Source organism: Columba livia, chromosome 9 (genome assembly GCF_036013475.1).
Source record: "Columba livia isolate bColLiv1 breed racing homer chromosome 9, bColLiv1.pat.W.v2, whole genome shotgun sequence".
Classification (NCBI taxonomy): Eukaryota; Metazoa; Chordata; class Aves; order Columbiformes; family Columbidae; genus Columba; species Columba livia.
Genome location: NC_088610.1, coordinates 13088148 through 13105513, shown reverse-complemented (window position 1 = coordinate 13105513; position 17366 = coordinate 13088148). Strand labels below are relative to the sequence as shown.

At 36.5% G+C, this 17366-nt stretch overlaps 1 protein-coding gene across 5 annotated transcripts in view; it reads left to right on the top strand.

The window, feature by feature from the left end:
* PRKCI (protein kinase C iota) overlaps nt 1-14677 on the top strand; it is a 28770-nt gene extending 14093 nt beyond the window's left edge. For 4 of the 5 annotated variants that reach the window (XM_065073887.1, XM_065073885.1, XM_013370260.3 and 1 more), the window contains exons 4-18: nt 387-437; nt 1593-1678; nt 2920-3060; nt 3771-3825; nt 4549-4607; nt 5037-5213; nt 6118-6215; nt 7214-7300; nt 7902-8037; nt 8860-8947; nt 10125-10250; nt 10337-10416; nt 10686-10775; nt 11059-11174; nt 12097-14677. In XM_065073887.1, the coding sequence (XP_064929959.1) occupies nt 387-437; nt 1593-1678; nt 2920-3060; nt 3771-3825; nt 4549-4607; nt 5037-5213; nt 6118-6215; nt 7214-7300; nt 7902-8037; nt 8860-8947; nt 10125-10250; nt 10337-10416; nt 10686-10775; nt 11059-11174; nt 12097-12184 (1478 nt within the window). In that variant the 3' untranslated portion in view covers nt 12185-14677. The remainder of the gene's footprint in view (nt 1-386; nt 438-1592; nt 1679-2919; nt 3061-3770; nt 3826-4548; nt 4608-5036; nt 5214-6117; nt 6216-7213; nt 7301-7901; nt 8038-8859; nt 8948-10124; nt 10251-10336; nt 10417-10685; nt 10776-11058; nt 11175-12096) is intronic. The other variant, XM_065073888.1, reaches the window with a different exon arrangement.
* Nucleotides 14678-17366: the final 2689 nt, after the last annotated feature.

The window sequence follows — 17366 nt, the reverse complement described above, 5'->3', positions numbered from 1 at the left end:
ACTTGTCTCTGACAGTTATTGAAGCTAAATAAACTGAAAAAAATAGCTAATGCAGATGAGATCATACATTTATGTTTATAGTAAAGGTTTCCAAATACTGACTGTGATGATTGGTCACGTGAGAAACAAGAAAATGCTTTTCTAGTTACTTTCTTTAGGAAATAACTTTGTTCTACTTTTGGCTTGTATTTTTCATGTATATCACTGTTATGTCCAGTGAAAGGGTTTTGTGACAGCTTTGCAGCTCACCTGTAAGGTTTTGGTAAAATGCAGTGTGTGCTGTTTTCCTAAATGGCCGAATGCCTTTGGGAAGCAGTGTATTGAACCCAAAGTTTTATTTTTTGTCTGAAGTAAAAATTAATCAGAAGTTAATGTTTTTCTTGCAGTATTTCCTTGTGTACCAGAACGTCCCGGCATGCCTTGCCCAGGAGAAGATAGTAAGTAGGCATTTTAGTTAGGAAGTGCAGAAAATCAGGAATTCAGACTTCCTGTTTTAGAATAGTTTGATATTCTATGGTTTGGCACCCTACAATTATGAATATTAATAATGCAGATCTCTACAAATTAAATATTTTAAAATAATATAAAGTCTTGCTAAACTTAAATGTTTCACTTCTGAATCATTGTTAATAAGCATTTCACATTCCTGTTAACTGTCCATGTCACTCTGCTTTCCTTGCTTTTGCCTCTTCTTTGTGACAGTTTTTTATCCTATTCCCGTCTTTTTGGTAGTTGCCAGATTGCTGGCGGACTAATGTGAGCAAAGGCTTGTAACCAATGGTAATGACTTGTCGTATCACCATTTAGAGATCTGTGGTTAATTAATTTTAAATTATATTTAGGTACTATCTGGAGTATTCTCCGAAAACCTCTGTTAGCTGATGCACTAAACATTAAGATAGAGGGAAAATTACCTCTTTAAAGTCTTATAAAAGAGCATGTGTATGTTATGCACACAGACATCTGTCAGCTTGATATCAAAGTCCCTGACAAATGTAAACATGCATGCTTACAAGTTAGATTTGGCAGTGTGGGCGATGCTGCTTTTCTGAAAAAATGGGGTTGCGGGCTGAATGAGAAATAGATTAGCAACTCGGTGTAGTTTTGTATGTTCTAATTTTCACTTTTGGTTGACATGCCTCTAGTAATAAAAATAAAAAACCCCAAACAAACAGTGGCAGCTGTGGATCTAAAACACTGGAGGATTTGCACAAGCAATGTTACCAATCAGGGCATGTTCCCGAGACTGACCTCTTTCCTCCTCTCCCTTCCCCACAGCTCCTCCCCAGGTTTAGGTAAGGTAGGTGCGTACTGTGCACACCAGTGTTTGCATTGTTTGGGCAGTTTTCCTTCTCTTGACTTTTAACTTTGCAAAAGCAGAGTTAACTTCGAGTTGATCGGGATATTCTACTTCAAATTTTCTCCAAAACTTAGAAAATGAAAAATATACTTGGAGCATTACTCTGTGTTTCTGTAAGATGCAGGAGTGAAACTTTACTCTGCAAATCACTCTACACAGAAACGCCCATGAGAAGATGATGTAGTTCTGTGTTTATATTTTTATGGCTATAATCATATGTTTTTCCTCTTAGAATCCATTTATCGCCGAGGCGCCCGCCGGTGGCGAAAGCTCTATTGTGCAAATGGTCACACTTTCCAAGCCAAACGATTTAACAGGGTGAGATTCTTGTCGGGTACTTAAAACCATAATACAGGGATGTCTTACTTTCATAATAATAATGTCATTGCCTTCAGAAATTATAAGGTAGTTTTATTCTTATTTTTGTTACTTGTCTATAGCACGTAGACTTTTTGTAACCCTGTAGTTTCAGGAAATTTATTCATTATTAAATTATCAGGAACTTAAAACAGAAAAAAATTAGATTGGTTGCAGTTCACTTTACATATACTCTGAAACCGTGATACCAATTATATAAATGCTCCTGTGTTCCCAGAGGGCAAACTTGAACACTGCCATTAGATGACTGTGAACTGAAAGTACATTTTCAGTTCTTTAAGTTCTGGGAGTAAAAATGATGCACAGACTTTTCTTTCATGACTTTTAAACAAAAAACCGGAGATGTTTCTCCAAGCAGCCTGCTTATGATGGCGCACAATGGTCAAATGCAGTCAGCTGAGGACCAAGAAGGGTATCTGCTGCATTTAGAAAAAACAAGAGTAACAAAACAAACCAAAAATATTTTAATAAGCCAGGTTCCTTGACAGCTTCCATAATCTTCCCTTGTTTTCTAAGCTTAATGTATTGTGTGCTTAATGCTTGAGATTGTCTCCACTAAACTTCATCTTGAGCATCCTTCACATCTAACTTCTGCCCTTTGTTTTTTTTTAACCTCTTTCTGGTCAAAGGCTGTCAAGGCACCAGAGTTCAGTCACTTTCCACTCTTGCTCTTGTAGGCACCCTGTTTTCATGATTCTCTTAAGTTGTTTTGGGAATATACTTCAGTGAGTGGTGATCCTCCCATTTCCTGTTATCTCTTGGTTTAATGTGTTGGAGTGTTTGCTTCCTCTGTACAAACGTGAGGACTTATCTGAGACACTTTGCAAAGTAGCTCAGTCACAGCAGCCTGCTGACTCAGCTGTGATGCCTTTGACCTGGAGCTGGGTTGTGTCTGTGTGGCTGCGGCAGAGGAGGCGCTCAGTGCCTGCACCTTTCCGTGTGAATGCAGACTTTCTGTGTGGCGGTTGCCGCTTCATGTTCAGTGGTAGTTTTTGAGCTCCTCTGTACCGTATCTCCCTGTTTGTCTTTAAAGTTTTCAGAGAGATTCTTGGTATAGTGTTAGGTTCAGTAGGGATCTCTCTGATTTCCTGTCCTGTGTTTTTAGTTAATGAAAATGTGGCTGAATAGTTTTGATTGTTTAGTTTTGCTCTTTAATTGGTTTTGTTGATTTGTCTTTCTAGAGAGCTCATTGTGCCATCTGCACTGACCGAATATGGGGCCTGGGTCGCCAGGGATATAAATGCATCAATTGCAAACTCCTCGTTCATAAGAAGTGTCACAAACTTGTCAATAGAGAATGTGGTCGTCATACACTGCAACCAGTAAGTAACACTTATCTCAAAAGTTGCCTTTAAAAAACAACCAGCCACTCAAACAAAAAAAAAAGCCCATTTTATACTAGTGGTTTTCAAAGTATAGTCTGCGAATAATCACAGTAGAGGAAACATCATTCTTCATAGGTACTTGTGACGCTTTGCAAGTAAGTTTGGGAATCAGCAGAATGCAGTTTAGTGGCAAGATGGGAGTCTGAGTTTCACATCTGCTGTTTTTTCCTGTATCAGATATAAACATTTAAGTGATATTTATCTCATCCTTCACAATGTTGTTACATAGTATGTATTTATGTATATGTGTATACACACATATATATATATATATATATATATATATATATATATATATGTACACACACACACACACACAATTTTACATCTTGAAGTACAGGTAAAACAAATTCTCTTAAACATCTGTTAACTTATTAGACTATTTCTCATTTACAGAAAAGGAAGATGAAGTGCAGAAGTTTTGACTTTTCTCCCACAAAATTCAATCGTTATTATTTATAAGTCCCCAGAAAAGTTTAGGTTAGTACTGCTTCTGGTTTGATATGAAAAGCAGACAGCTACAAGTCTACATTTTGTGAATTCATTTGACTAATGTGTGCAGTGCTGAAGTACTTGAGCTTTCCTGTCTTATTTCTCATCTGCTATACTTGGGCAGTCGGTTCCAAAAATTCTGTTCATATTTGCAGGAACCAATAATGCCTATGGATCCATCATCAGTGCATCCAGATAATGTGGAATCAGGTACGACCAGTAATTTTTTCTTTAAATTATTGTAAGTTGCTGAAACATGAACTTTGGGGTTTAAAATGAAACAGAATAACTTTAAGTAAATTATTTTAAAAGCCTTTCTTTACTTTTTTTCATAGCACAAGGAAAACAAGACAGCTTTTTAATGCTAAGGGGGGCATAAATATAAAAATTGCTCAGTTTTCCATGTCTTACCAGTTTAAGAAACTTGCCTAAAAAGGAAGAATTTAGGCTCTCAATTACATTTTTCCATCAGTAAGTTGTGTACTTTAAATGCTCTGATGAAACAAACAAAAAAATCCCTTAATGGAATTAGCAGAGTTTCTACCTGCTCAGTAGCCAAACAGGTTGATTCTTGTAGCAATCAGAGTGATGGTCCTAACATTTGAATTTGCATATAGACAATGATCAGTTTAAAACCCAAACAAACCACTGTTTGCACAAGATTCTTTGTGTGTGGAGTTAAGATTAATCTAAATATCATTACAGGGTTTTATATGAACCATATCTGATTGTTAACGCAATATTGCAAAATAATTATTCTGATGGTTTAATTTAAAAAAAAAAAAAAAAAAGTCAAAACCCAACAGTTTGAATACTTGACATAGATGCAATTAAATTGTTTATCTCTCTGAGCTCTTGTGTATAGAAATTTTAAGGCAAAAAAACCCAAAACCTCATGTCACATCAGTCTAATAATTTTTCTTGCACCTCTAGTGATTCCGTACAATCCGTCAAGTCACGAGAGCTTGGACCATGTTGGTGAAGAAAAAGAGGTGAAGTATCTTAACTATGCTGTGTTCAGAGATCTAAAAGCCTGTCTGTTTTTCAGTTTCAAGATTTTAGTAATTTAATTTGTCACAAACTGAAAACTATTAATAGTCCGTCAATCACATTTGGGTTGCTTGCTCAGGTATATAAGAGTCTGCCTTGCAAGCTGTTTTATTTTGAACCCTGAGCTGAGATGTGCTTTGATTTACCAAGTATTCCAAACTCCTCCAGTTTCATTTATTTCTTATCTGCCAAGTCTGCTCTGCCTCCATTCTCATCACATTCCTTTCCAGGGCAGTGCAGTTTTAAGAATAACAAGTATTAATTGAATTACTTGTTTATATTAATTTTGCTGCTCTATTTGAAATGCTAACTATTGCAGTTGTTAAAATTGGCAAGTCTGCTTACTAATTTCAAAGTATCTTTATCAATAGGCAATGAGCATTAGAGAAAGTGGCAAAGTTTCCTCTAGTCTGGGTCTTCAAGATTTTGATTTGCTCCGAGTTATAGGAAGAGGCAGTTATGCCAAAGTCCTGCTTGTTCGATTGAAGAAAACTGAACGCATTTACGCAATGAAAGTGGTGAAGAAAGAGCTCGTCAATGATGATGAGGTAGGTGAGCTTTTTATTGATAAATCAAACAACTCTTCCAAAGGGCTTCAGTATCTACCACAAAGTGGGAGCCAGCCTTCTGGGTCTGCAATGCTAACAGGAAATTACACATGCAGTTTCTTATACATATTATACTATAGAAGGTTCCCAAGATAGATAACCAATTTTGAGGTCTTCATTGACAAACTGGTAGCTCACAGCTGCCCTGCCTGTGCCTCATGGCCCCTGACAGTGTCTTTTGTGATCAGCACTGTCTGCAGTAGTACACCTGCAGAATTCCACTTAAGCCTGGTTTGCTTCCTTGTTTTGGAGCAGTATTCAGTATTTCTTCTGTTATGCTGGCTTGCTGGGCTGAAACAGAAATGGGTGGAATCTGGTTTTCTTATGGTCAAGTGTGGCTTTCTTGTCATAAAGGAGAACTCACAATGTTATATGAATTGTTCTTTAAATCAGAACTTCATCTTAACAATTTGTTTGAGCTTATACACCTCTTGTGGCCAAAGATTGCCCTTGTGTTTCTTAAGGCTACTCTGCAGAGACTCGAGTGACTGCAATTTCCTGTGCAAGAGCTTTTGCGTGTATTTCTCAGTCTGCCATTGATTTCTTATGTGTTTCTTGATGCTACTTTACTTTTGTCTGCACCATTTTATCCTTTATAGATGTGTCTTTTTTCATTCCCAAATGTAGTTGCACAATGAGGCTGAATGTATGGGACACTCAAGACAGGAAAAAAATTTAGGATGCTAAATTGTCTTACTTTACATTGGAGAACTATATAATATTTTCTTTCAAGTAAAATGAGGATGGCAAAACACTTTAATATGTTTCTGCTAATTGTCATTTAATATTTGACTGAAGAAGTGCAACAATCCTTTTCTGAATGTCGCTTTCCTTAAATTAATAGGATATTGATTGGGTTCAGACAGAGAAACACGTCTTTGAACAGGCTTCAAATCATCCCTTTCTTGTCGGACTACACTCTTGCTTCCAGACAGAAAGCAGGTAAAGATTATAACATTATAAGAAGATAGTTTTATTAAAAAATATTTCATACTGTTAGTCACCTCAAAGGCCTGTTTAAAGCATTAAGTGTTAGGTAGGTGGTGAAAGTCAATGTACTGCAAATCACTGTAGCATTTTATGAGCTAAAGGCCATCTTCATCATCAAAGCTTTTCAGATTGTGATGATGCAAGAGAATGTAAAGTACTGGTAGGTATGATGGGAAGGATTCTGGACAAGAAGAGGTACAGCTAGCAGAAAAAAGCTTTCAGAAAATGAGGTAGAAACCAGAACCTAGAATGGGAAAGTTAAAAAAAAAAAAAAGCAAGCTTATAGAGAAATCAGAAGTAGAAAAAATGAGGACATTGATCTCAAACTTGCATTTACCCTCTGAAGATGAGTCTCTGATCAAGACCCAGAAAATAGTACCTGAATTTTAAAAAGGAAAACAGAGCAAGAGATAAAGATTATTATTTACCTGCATGTTTATATATAGAAGACATTGCAGTAGATTAATAAATTACAATATATACAGTAATAATATTCGGTATATATAAAATATAGTTATTGTATTTTGAAACAGTTTCCTTGCTGTATGAAAAGGTGACAAGCTAGTGGAGGGAAGTGAGAAGAAAGAGTATTTGTAATATACTACTAGTATTAACAGCAAAGAAAGGAGATGAAAGGAATCAGGAAGGAAAATGAGAAAAAAGAATTCTGGTTTCTGTATAGAAACTGACATGAATCTATTTAATAATGACAAGCAGTAGCTGTAATGGATTAGGGATGCAGGAAGGATTACTTACTTTCCTTTAGCAATAAAGGAATTATCTAGAAAAATGTTGCGTGCTTGATTTTTAACTTAGGAAACCTATTCAAAGGGAGGGAAAATGGTGAAACCAGCCATATTACCAGAGAGATGGGAGGAGTTGAACTGACATTGCTCAATAACAGACCTGTAACATCTCAGATCTTTGTAACAAACTCCTGTGTGTTTCAGGTTATTTTTTGTTATAGAGTATGTAAATGGAGGTGATCTAATGTTTCATATGCAGAGACAGAGAAAGCTGCCAGAGGAACATGCCAGGTATGTCTAATTTCAGATTTCTCACATCAAAACCATTGGTTTTGTGTCACAGTGCAGAGATTATGATGATGAGCTAGCAAATCCTCTCCAGATGCTAAGGATTTAAGGAATGTGAAACTTTCCTTTTCACTTTAATGCTTCAAGCTACCATATTTTTGTTTCAAGGTGGAAATAGGTGTTGTTTGTATTAGCATTACCCTAGATTACTTCAGTCTGATTCTCATTTTTTTTCTCTCTAGAAAACACTTTGGTGGTGTGGTTGTTTTTTGTGGTGTTTTTGTTGTGTTTTTGTTTTTAACTGTTTCTCCTACAACAACCACTACCAGCTGTCCAGGCAAATGCTGAGCGCTTGCTGCATATGCTACATCTCAGATGGTGAGATGTAAGGGATTATTTCAGTAGATGTTAATATTAATTAAAAATAATTTTGAAGTGACTGTGGGTAGAAATGTTTGTGTGATTATAAACAATTTATCAATTTTTCTGGTGAAAAAGAATAGAATACATAGAATTATATCTAGAGAAGTATCATACTACCAAGACTGTGTTATTGTGGTTTGGGTTTTATTACTTGAGTAATCGATGTCTCTTTCTGCACTAGGTTTTATTCTGCTGAAATCAGTCTGGCGTTGAACTATTTACATGAACGAGGGATAATCTACAGAGATTTAAAACTGGATAATGTGCTACTAGATTCTGAAGGGCATATTAAACTCACAGATTATGGCATGTGCAAGGTAAGATCTAGTTCCTTGGTAAACAGTAAAATCAACAATTAAGAAATTTCATAAACTAAAAGATGCAGAGACTTGAAAATGTGGAATATCAAGGTATTAATTTATATACAGTGTGGATAGGCTGCATGCTCATTTCACTTCTACGAATGGATGGAAAGAAAACGAAATGCCAAAATGCACAGACAGTGCATATTGTTTGTTTTATTGTTTGTTTTTATAAAGCTGCTGTGTCAACGTGACTGGGCTGAAGCAGTCAGGATAGCATGATTTCAAAAAGAACAAGAGGTTGAAGTGTATCAGTCACACTGGTTCCCATTTGGATTCTGTGACACTTCTTATTTTCTCTGGAAAAACTTTGTTGCTACAAAGACACTGGAGCACAAGTTTGACTTTGCCATGGAATTGCCATTATGCTGATCTCTTAGAACTATTTAAAATGTTATAATTTTGGCTAAGCAACTGAAAAGCATAAAATAACACAGGTTGGAAAGGACCTCAGGAAGCCTAATCCACCCTCCTGTTCAAAGCAGGGTAAACTGTAAGACCAGGCCAGGTTATTATGGGCTTTACTAGGTTTGGTTCCTCAGAAATTCCATAGTTGAAGACCGCACATATTCTTTGAGTAACCTCCCCCAAAATCTGCATCCCGTGCTCTTCTCTGAAAAGCTTGTATCTGTCCATTGCATCTCCCCAGTCACATAAGCTGTTCACTATGCCTCAGTGTATTCAGGACACTTGACTCAAAATTCAGGTCTTTGCAGAGGGGGGAGTGTGGGATCTTTGGCTAACTGTCAAGTATTTTCTTTCTCCCTTTTCTTAAAGGAGGGCCTGAGGCCTGGTGACACAACAAGCACGTTCTGTGGGACTCCAAATTATATTGCACCTGAAATTCTCCGGGGAGAGGATTATGGTAAATTGAATTTTTCACTGCTGCCATATAGCTTTCACCTTGTCTATTACTTCTTACTCAAGTTGTTTAGCAGTAGAAAGTATAAATCTCCCTTAGACATGTAATCAATCTTAATTCAACATCCTATCTGAAAAAGTAAATCAAGCTTTCAAAAGAAGGGCAGAAAACATCAGTCTGACCAAGTGAGATACTTTGTCTTCCTCATTTTAAATTCTTTCTATTGGTCTAGCAGAATAGCTTGAGTCTCCCAAATTTATTATTGTTTCTAAATATTTTAGATACTACTAATGATATACTTGCGGTCTTGAATTGTGTTCAGTTTTGGAGCTTTACATTTGGCAGCAATGGTAGTGTTAGATATAAATGCATTGCAAAGGGCCTAAGTAGTAGACATCCTTTTCACAAATCTTAGTTTTAAAGATGAAATTGTCTATGCAATTGCTTCTTCAGGAAGTCCATAAGGTTCCTGAAGCAAGAGACCTACGAGAGTATAGAATGCTTGCTGTGTAGGTTTCCTGTTGCTTATCCATTCCTCCTAAGCTTCTAATACTGTGCCAAGCAGATCTTTGATCTGTTTTCTTCCCTTACAATTATAAGAAGTTCTACAATTAGTTCCTATTTAACAAAAAAGAGAAAATCTACCACCTTATTTTAATTGGATGTCTCTTTCAGACTGTCTTCGTGTCTTCCTTCCTTATCACAAACTTCCTAAGCCAACCCGACTGTATCAGTCCCACCCTAGCTACTGGATTTTTTTTCCTTGCGCAGTGAATAGTAGAATGGATATGTTCAGGTCCATAAATGACTGTCTTCTTGCTATAAAGAATCTCATACTTCCTCCTTGTCCTTATCCATCACCCTGGATAATGCACCGTTGGTTGGTAATTACTAGGTTTAAATATTATCTAAACCTTTGTTAAGGTCCTAACACCAACCTTTAAACGTTTTGTGTTTTGTTTTTCTTTGTACAGCATTCCCTCTTTTTATGCACATGACGAACGAAGTGATGTCTAGTGCAGTTGTTACCTCCCCTTTATTCAGATAATCAGAAAGACTGGCAGTGCTCAATTTTTTTAATTAATTATTTCTTCTCAAAACATCTCTGTCTTTATCCCCCAAAGTGTTGGTATTTTTGCTCCGAAATATCTGCAGTGGTGTTTTCTCCTGTGAATTCTAGGCTTCAGTGTAGACTGGTGGGCACTTGGTGTACTTATGTTTGAAATGATGGCGGGCCGGTCACCATTTGATATAGTTGGGAGTTCTGACAATCCTGATCAGAACACAGAAGATTATCTTTTCCAAGGTATGTACCATGAGTGCTTTGTTTTTACTTACCTTTAATCTGACTTTACAGATACAAAGGCTGATATGAACAATTTTTTCTTGCAGTAATCTTGGAAAAACAAATCCGAATTCCCCGATCCCTTTCTGTTAAAGCAGCAGGTGTTCTAAAGAGTTTCCTCAATAAGGTAAGAGCTAAAGGGGATTATTTAAGACTTCTCAAGAGCAGTTTTTTGTGTGTTTTTAAAACCTGTTCACTAACTGATGTGTGACAAACAGTATTCATGCCTATTTCAAACACTACATTGGAACAGTTTCCAAAACAAGCAATGCTAACTTAGTTTTTCAGCGTCATTTCTAACTCCAGTGTTTCATTTCTCATGGAATCTGTGACATCTGTACTTCAATCGTTTGTAGGCCATGGCACCCATTTAGAAATATTTCCTTCCTTGCACAGGATCCAAAGGAACGTTTAGGCTGCCATCCTCAAACAGGATTTGCAGATATCCAGGGGCATCCGTTCTTTCGCAATGTTGATTGGGATCTGGTACGTGAATGCTCATTGCCTTGGCTTATTTGCTTTGCATACAGTGATGGATTAACAACTTCTTTTGAGGATGAAAGATGATGTAAAAACTTCAAAAACCTTGAGCTTTTAACCCTAATGACAATACAGAATCTTTTCGCCCTTTTATACAAAGTACAGTATATTAATAGAATGGTTGTAGCAAGTATACAAAGCAAACTGAATGGTAATTTCCAGCTTCGTTTAAAAATAATTCAATAGGTCGTAACTCATTCTTGGTGTCACTAACTGCATTTATTCTTAGATGGAGCAAAAGCAAGTGGTGCCTCCATTTAAACCAAATATATCTGGAGAATTTGGTCTGGATAACTTTGATTCCCAATTCACCAATGAACCTGTGCAGCTCACTCCAGACGATGAGTAAGTAATGCAGAATTTAAATAGTTCTGATAAGTCAGTGGAGTTGTAAAACTTCATTTAATAGCTGTAGTTGTAATATATTCAGTATCCGTAAAGTAGTAAATAACATTTTCTTGTGTTAGTTTGGAGAAATTTTTTGTGTGTCCTCATGGCAGACTTGGTATGTCTGGATTAAGTATTATACTCTGGCATCATGTAAAAATTAACAGTGGGAAAGTTGCAATAAAGAATCATAGTTCAGGGAAAGGCGAATAAGTGTTATTTTACAAGTTTCAGAGGTATTGTCTGCAAGAAATGAATGTGTGAAGGAAAAAGACTTGTTTATCAAGTGGTTTATTTTTGCATTACTTTAAGCTATGATATTTCTAGAATGTTGTGTTTAGCTTGAATTTATCTTGTGTGTTCTGAACAAGAGAAGATGCTTTGTTTAGCTTGTTTGTGTATTTTAAATTGTTAGTAGTCAAGTGAGATTGTCCTGCCTGAAAAGCCTTGATAAAATGCATAATGCATTTGATTTTTGGTAGTGGATTTGTGGTTCCTTGCTCCTGAGGGGCCCCGATTCGGGATGAGGAGGGAAGGGCCTTTCCAGTTTGACTGAGCCACCGCTGTTCACATTTTAGGAATTTTGGGGAGGAGGGGTGGTATAATGCTCATGTAGTATCTAAATACAAACAGTGAATATTAAATGTTACCTGTGTACCTTAGTTGGGTCCGAGATCCAAGTTCCTTCTTTATCCCTTTGTAAATGCATAATGTACAAATAAAGTTTAGAAAAGTTGCTGATGCAGGTGCAGTTGATTAAAAAAAAAGTGGTAAATGCAATCCATTGTACCAGTCTTAAATTTTAAGACAAGCTGTCAGTTAATATTGTTATCTTTTCAGTTTTGCTGAACTAATGACTGGTTTTTTTAAATCTTAATAGTGATATTGTGAAGAAGATTGACCAGTCTGAATTTGAAGGCTTTGAATACATAAATCCTCTTTTGATGTCAGCTGAGGAATGTGTCTGAATTCTCCATTTCTGGACTGTGCCAATTGTTACTCTGTTTCTGCACGGATAAACATCTCTTCGTTTGGATGCACTTGCATAAAATGAGTAACTGAACATGTTGCCCTTGCCACCTAGTGTGAAATACTCAACTAATTTTCTGTTTGTATTGTCATCCAGGACTGTTGTTACGCTGAACCTTTTGCTGCCAGATTTAAAACTTTAAACTTCCCAACAGTTTTGCCAAACTTTAATTTTAATATAGAAGTTGGTCTGCGGGGCTCCTGACTGAACAAGGGGGTCTGGCTGTATAACCTGCCAATACAGCGTTCTGATAAAGGAAAGTTCTCTTATTTCTTTAAGAATAAAAGTTGCGTTAGGGGATGTAACAAAATGTAATTAAAGGACTTGTATTTTTCCAGCAAGACAAGTAAGACCTTATGACTTCTGTAGTTGTAAATCTCTTCTCTCTAAACATCTGGTTTGCCTCTCCTCCTAGACTTAGAGCTCTGTTATTGCCCTCCAGATTGACATGACAGCACGGAGAGCAGATTTTGAAACCAAACAGGGCAAGAGTGGCTGCTTTCACAGGGAATATTGATCTTATCCTAAAAGAGATGATTCACTTAAGATTAGAATCAGTAGATTTTGGTACAAAATGATACACTAGGAATTGTAGGCTGATCCATAGAGTGCCTTTCTGAGCCTGCCCCTTTCAGTGAGGGTTCTACACAGTATAAGGTGTCAGTCTAAATAAATGGAATTCAATTAATACTTTAAAAAGTGTAAATCTGTAGAGTGTAATTTAGCAGCAATGGGTGGCTGATGTTGATGGATGCAGAACCTTGTACTATTATTTATTGCTTTTATACTTATGTCTTAACTGTATCAGAACTGCATATGTTACAGCTATGGCCTACATAAGGGCATTTTTTTTTTCTTTCTTTTTAGTTTTTTTTTAATCTTATTGCCATGCTGTTGAAAGTGTATTCCACTTTGCCAGTGGAAAAAGCACATGTAGAAAAAAATAGGTGCTATTCACAATGACTCCCTTAACTTCTCCACTTAGATGGTGATTTGTAATAACAGTCAGACCCTAAATGTTGGTAGTAGACTGAAAGTTAATAGTAACACAATTGGAATAGATCAAGAAAACGGTTCAAACTAGGACTTCTGGGAGGTGTGATTCTTACATTTCATGTTAGTACACAGTGTAATACACAGCACAGATAATTCTTTTTTTTTTAATGTTTAAGGAATAGTTTTGAATGTCTTAGGCTGAAAAATGCCAAATGTACCACTTTTTTATTTTAGGGAAAAGGGATTAAAAGACATTGAAGAAAAAGATCTGTGTTAGTTAACTAAGAGCTGTAAGGCAAGCTGAGTGTTTCTGAAAGCATATCTAAGTATCTGTAAGCACAAGATAGAAAACCTTATCTGAAGCTTTTAATAAAAATTCTGCTTGGTCAGTGTCTCTCCTTGAAAATCCTTGTCTGGTGACACTGTACATTCATAGCACAAATCTTCCAGTGTTTGTTTTTCACTTACATGTTATTTTCAAGGAGAGAGATTGCACAAATAGGCAGTACTGTCATGGTCTGGGATTTAATTCCTTTTTTTTTTTAATGCAACACGAATAGGAAACTCTTAAGTACTGAGCTGAGTTTTCAAAACTGGGAAGTGATTAGAGGGGCCTCAGTTTCAGGAAATGTTTGAACCTCCACAATGTTAAAAATCAGGTTCTCTTAAAATCAAGTTGTATAAAATATAAGAGTGAACCTATTTTTGAAGAGCAGCTAATAACTTCAGCATGTTTAGTTTGTGTCAAGTGAACTGCTTACATGCAGTTTGAAACGTGATTAATTGTTAAGTCATTGACTTAAACACCCGCATGATTAGACATCAGGACTTCATTGATATTAAACTTGGAAGTTACTTAAACAATCAATAAAAGCCTTGTCTCTACAGTGACTTAATTTCATATGGGGTATTAAGCAAAATGGCTTTATGTAAGGAACGACATTTCTGCTGTTCATCACAGAAGAGTAATGGAGTAAAACACTGTCTTTTGTGCTTAAAGCAATTTTTTTTTATATAGATAATGTCACAGAAAAGATACTTTTTCTATTTACGTATCTAACCATTAAGAATGTTGCTAAGTGACAAACATCTTAAATGACTGTAAATCTATTTTTAAACTTTCATTTTCTCCAAAGTGCCATGATATTAACAGTTATTTTTCTTTGTGTCATAAATATTCAGAAGGGACATTGGGTGTACAGTCCAGTGCAGTAGGCTTTGTCTTCTGGAGAATATGTCTGCAACAGAAGCATGGTGTGTTTATGTGGAGTAACCTCCTTTGCGTATACGAGTTGGATTCTTATGGGTGCTCTGCTAGTTAATATTGTCACTACTATTTTCCTGTTTCATATGGAATATGGTCTTGAACGTTGTTGTGTAATCATTCCCTTTATTTGTGCACAATTTTTACTTTAAATAAAACATTTCTATTAGGCCTGTGTGTGTTAACTTGTAAAACAAATACTGTGAAATGCTGGACTTTGCTTGGGATTGTCATCTGAGCCTTAACTATCCAGGTCTCATGGGAGCGTTGTTCTAATCGTATTTCTTCTAGAAGATCACACTGCAATAGACTATAGCAACCTAAGAAACACCTCCCTCCGCCTATGTTTCCTAAACAAATCTTAGAATGCGAGTCCCTCTCCAGCATGCTTCATGGGCCTTGCATTCATCGTGCCCTATGGAGAAAAAGCATCTGTGCAGACTCTCTTTCATCACACCACCAGTGATGAAACAAAAGTAAGTAGTGAGGCTTCAGTCAGTTGCACAGACATAGAACGCTTCAAGTAAAATATAAAATGCAATTCTAGCTTGCTTGACCAAGGACCTTTTTCAGCTGGAACTTTGAAGATGTCATGTCAGCTGCCAGCGCTGGGCGTTTGGAGTTCAGAGCAACCCTCTCATCCGATGCGCTTACTTCTGTGTGATTCCTTTCTTTGTTTCTGCAACTCCTCCCCTGCCTTCTCTCAGATTTCTGACACAGAGGGCAAGGGTACTTGCCTCTACCCTGCTATAGATGTAGTATTTTAATATATCTGTATTTCATTGTCTCTGTATTTATATTTTAAAAGATATTTCCTCTTGTGATCTGGCTCATTATTATATGTAGCACAGTCCCAGGCAAATGCTACAGATGGTTGCATATCTGAAATGCTTAACCTCCCCCCACACACACTTCTTGTTTCTGTTCGGTTTGGTGGCCAACTGCTCTCGGCTCAGTCTGAGCAATTGTTTATGTTAAGATGCTCTATAAAAGAAATTAATAGCTTGTATAATCTATATATACTTGATAGCTGCTAAGCACGCATCCTCACCTCATGATGGACAGTGTAAGCAGTTTTAGCAAGAAAGGGATTTGAAATTGCCTATAGTTGAATGACGTTATCCTGGGAAGAGGGAGTGGGGCTCTGGGGCCCCTTTCAGAAAAAGATAATTTTACCGTATCTTGGATTTTCTTGAGAAAAGCTCAGTTACCTTTTTTTTTGGGGGGGTGGGTTAAGACTTCATTTTTTTCCTGCTGCTGATAAAGGGATCTGAACTGCATACTTGAAATGTGTGATCTTACCATTACATATTTAATCACCAGTGATTAAAGGCAGAGGAGCACCTGCCTCCTGGATCTGTTTGGCGTTTGTGGAAGGTGGGCTTTTGCATGTGTAAATAGAACCAGAAATCTGTTGCGTCCGCATTTGACTTCTGAGCGTGATCAAACTGTCTCGGCTTATATCCCTTTTACATTGGATGGTGAAGCATTGAGCTGAACAGCTGAATTTTGACTGTGATTTCAGAAACAGAGTCATAGCTCAGGTTCTTCATTAGCTGTTGTGTTTTGTACAGAACTGTTTGCAAAGTCACTTGTCCTGTAAGATGTGGTTCACGCTAAAATCTGTCAACTTTTTGTGCTTTACTCGATTACAGATCTTACCATATTTCTAATATGGTATCTCGTCTGTGTTACTTAATCTGTCATAGGTGGTTTCACAGGAGTGGTCTTAAGTATTACCAATTTGCCATTAAAAATCACCACTAAAGTGATTTTTTTTTTCTTCTTAAAATGCACAAGCTAATTTCTTCAGAAAAGAAATTGCACAATTTTCTTCTCTGTTCAGTATTAAATCATGCTTTAGAGACTGTGTATATGGAAACACTTTTAAAAAGTTTTCTTTCTGTAGGAACCCCCTTGTTCATAAATATGTAACTTGAATCTTATTCACAAAACTGTGACAAAGTTCTTTACACTCTTAGCAGTTTGACAAACAACTTAATATCTGTTAACCAGCTCAACTGAAATATCATTTTGTTTTAATATGGTATTTGGTACTTTATATGCAGTACTTTAAAGGATTTATTTTTATTTGCAGTTAGAAATGCAGATCAGTTGGTGTTACTTGCCCCCTTTCCTGGTGTGTGAATGGAAGAAGTATCAACCCCAGTGACTGTCAAAGGTGCCCTGCAAGCAATTCAAAGGGGAATGTGTGTGGGGAGGATGGGACTTACTCTTTTTTTTTTAAGCACCATTTTTTAGCTTCATGCTATTTTATAGATCTGTATTTCTGAGTGTGTCCTGCTTGATATTATTTTAGATATATATAAAATAAAAATCACACACATCCTAGGGAGCTGCTTGGTTTCCCATATATCATTATATATCACTCATTTTTTATTTTAACTGAAAATGAAATTTTCATAGTCACTGTTTAATTGTAAAGTAAAAAAAAATATTTTAAAAATAGTTTATTTTTTTTCTTAGAGCTGACTTAAAATGGTAAAGACAATTCTGTACAGGCTGCCTCATTGTTAAGGTGTTGAAACCAAGCAGTGAGGGTGCTATTTGTGAACTGCGCTTTAAGACAACCTTAAATGTTAATTTTGTGACCTTCAGCACCTCTTGAACGCTCAGAGGAGTTAACAAAAGTAAAATTCCTGCTATGCTCTGTGCTGGTTTGACTGAAAACAAGTTAATTTTCTTCATGCGGTTAGAAACTTTTCTTGTCACAGCTAGCGCAGTCGTTGTTTGAGTTAAGTGTGAGAACAAGCAGATAACACCCTGGGACAGAATTAATGTTTTTATTCAAGTGACTTTCCAGTGGTTTTGAGTTGTAACAAAGCGAATGTAAGAATTC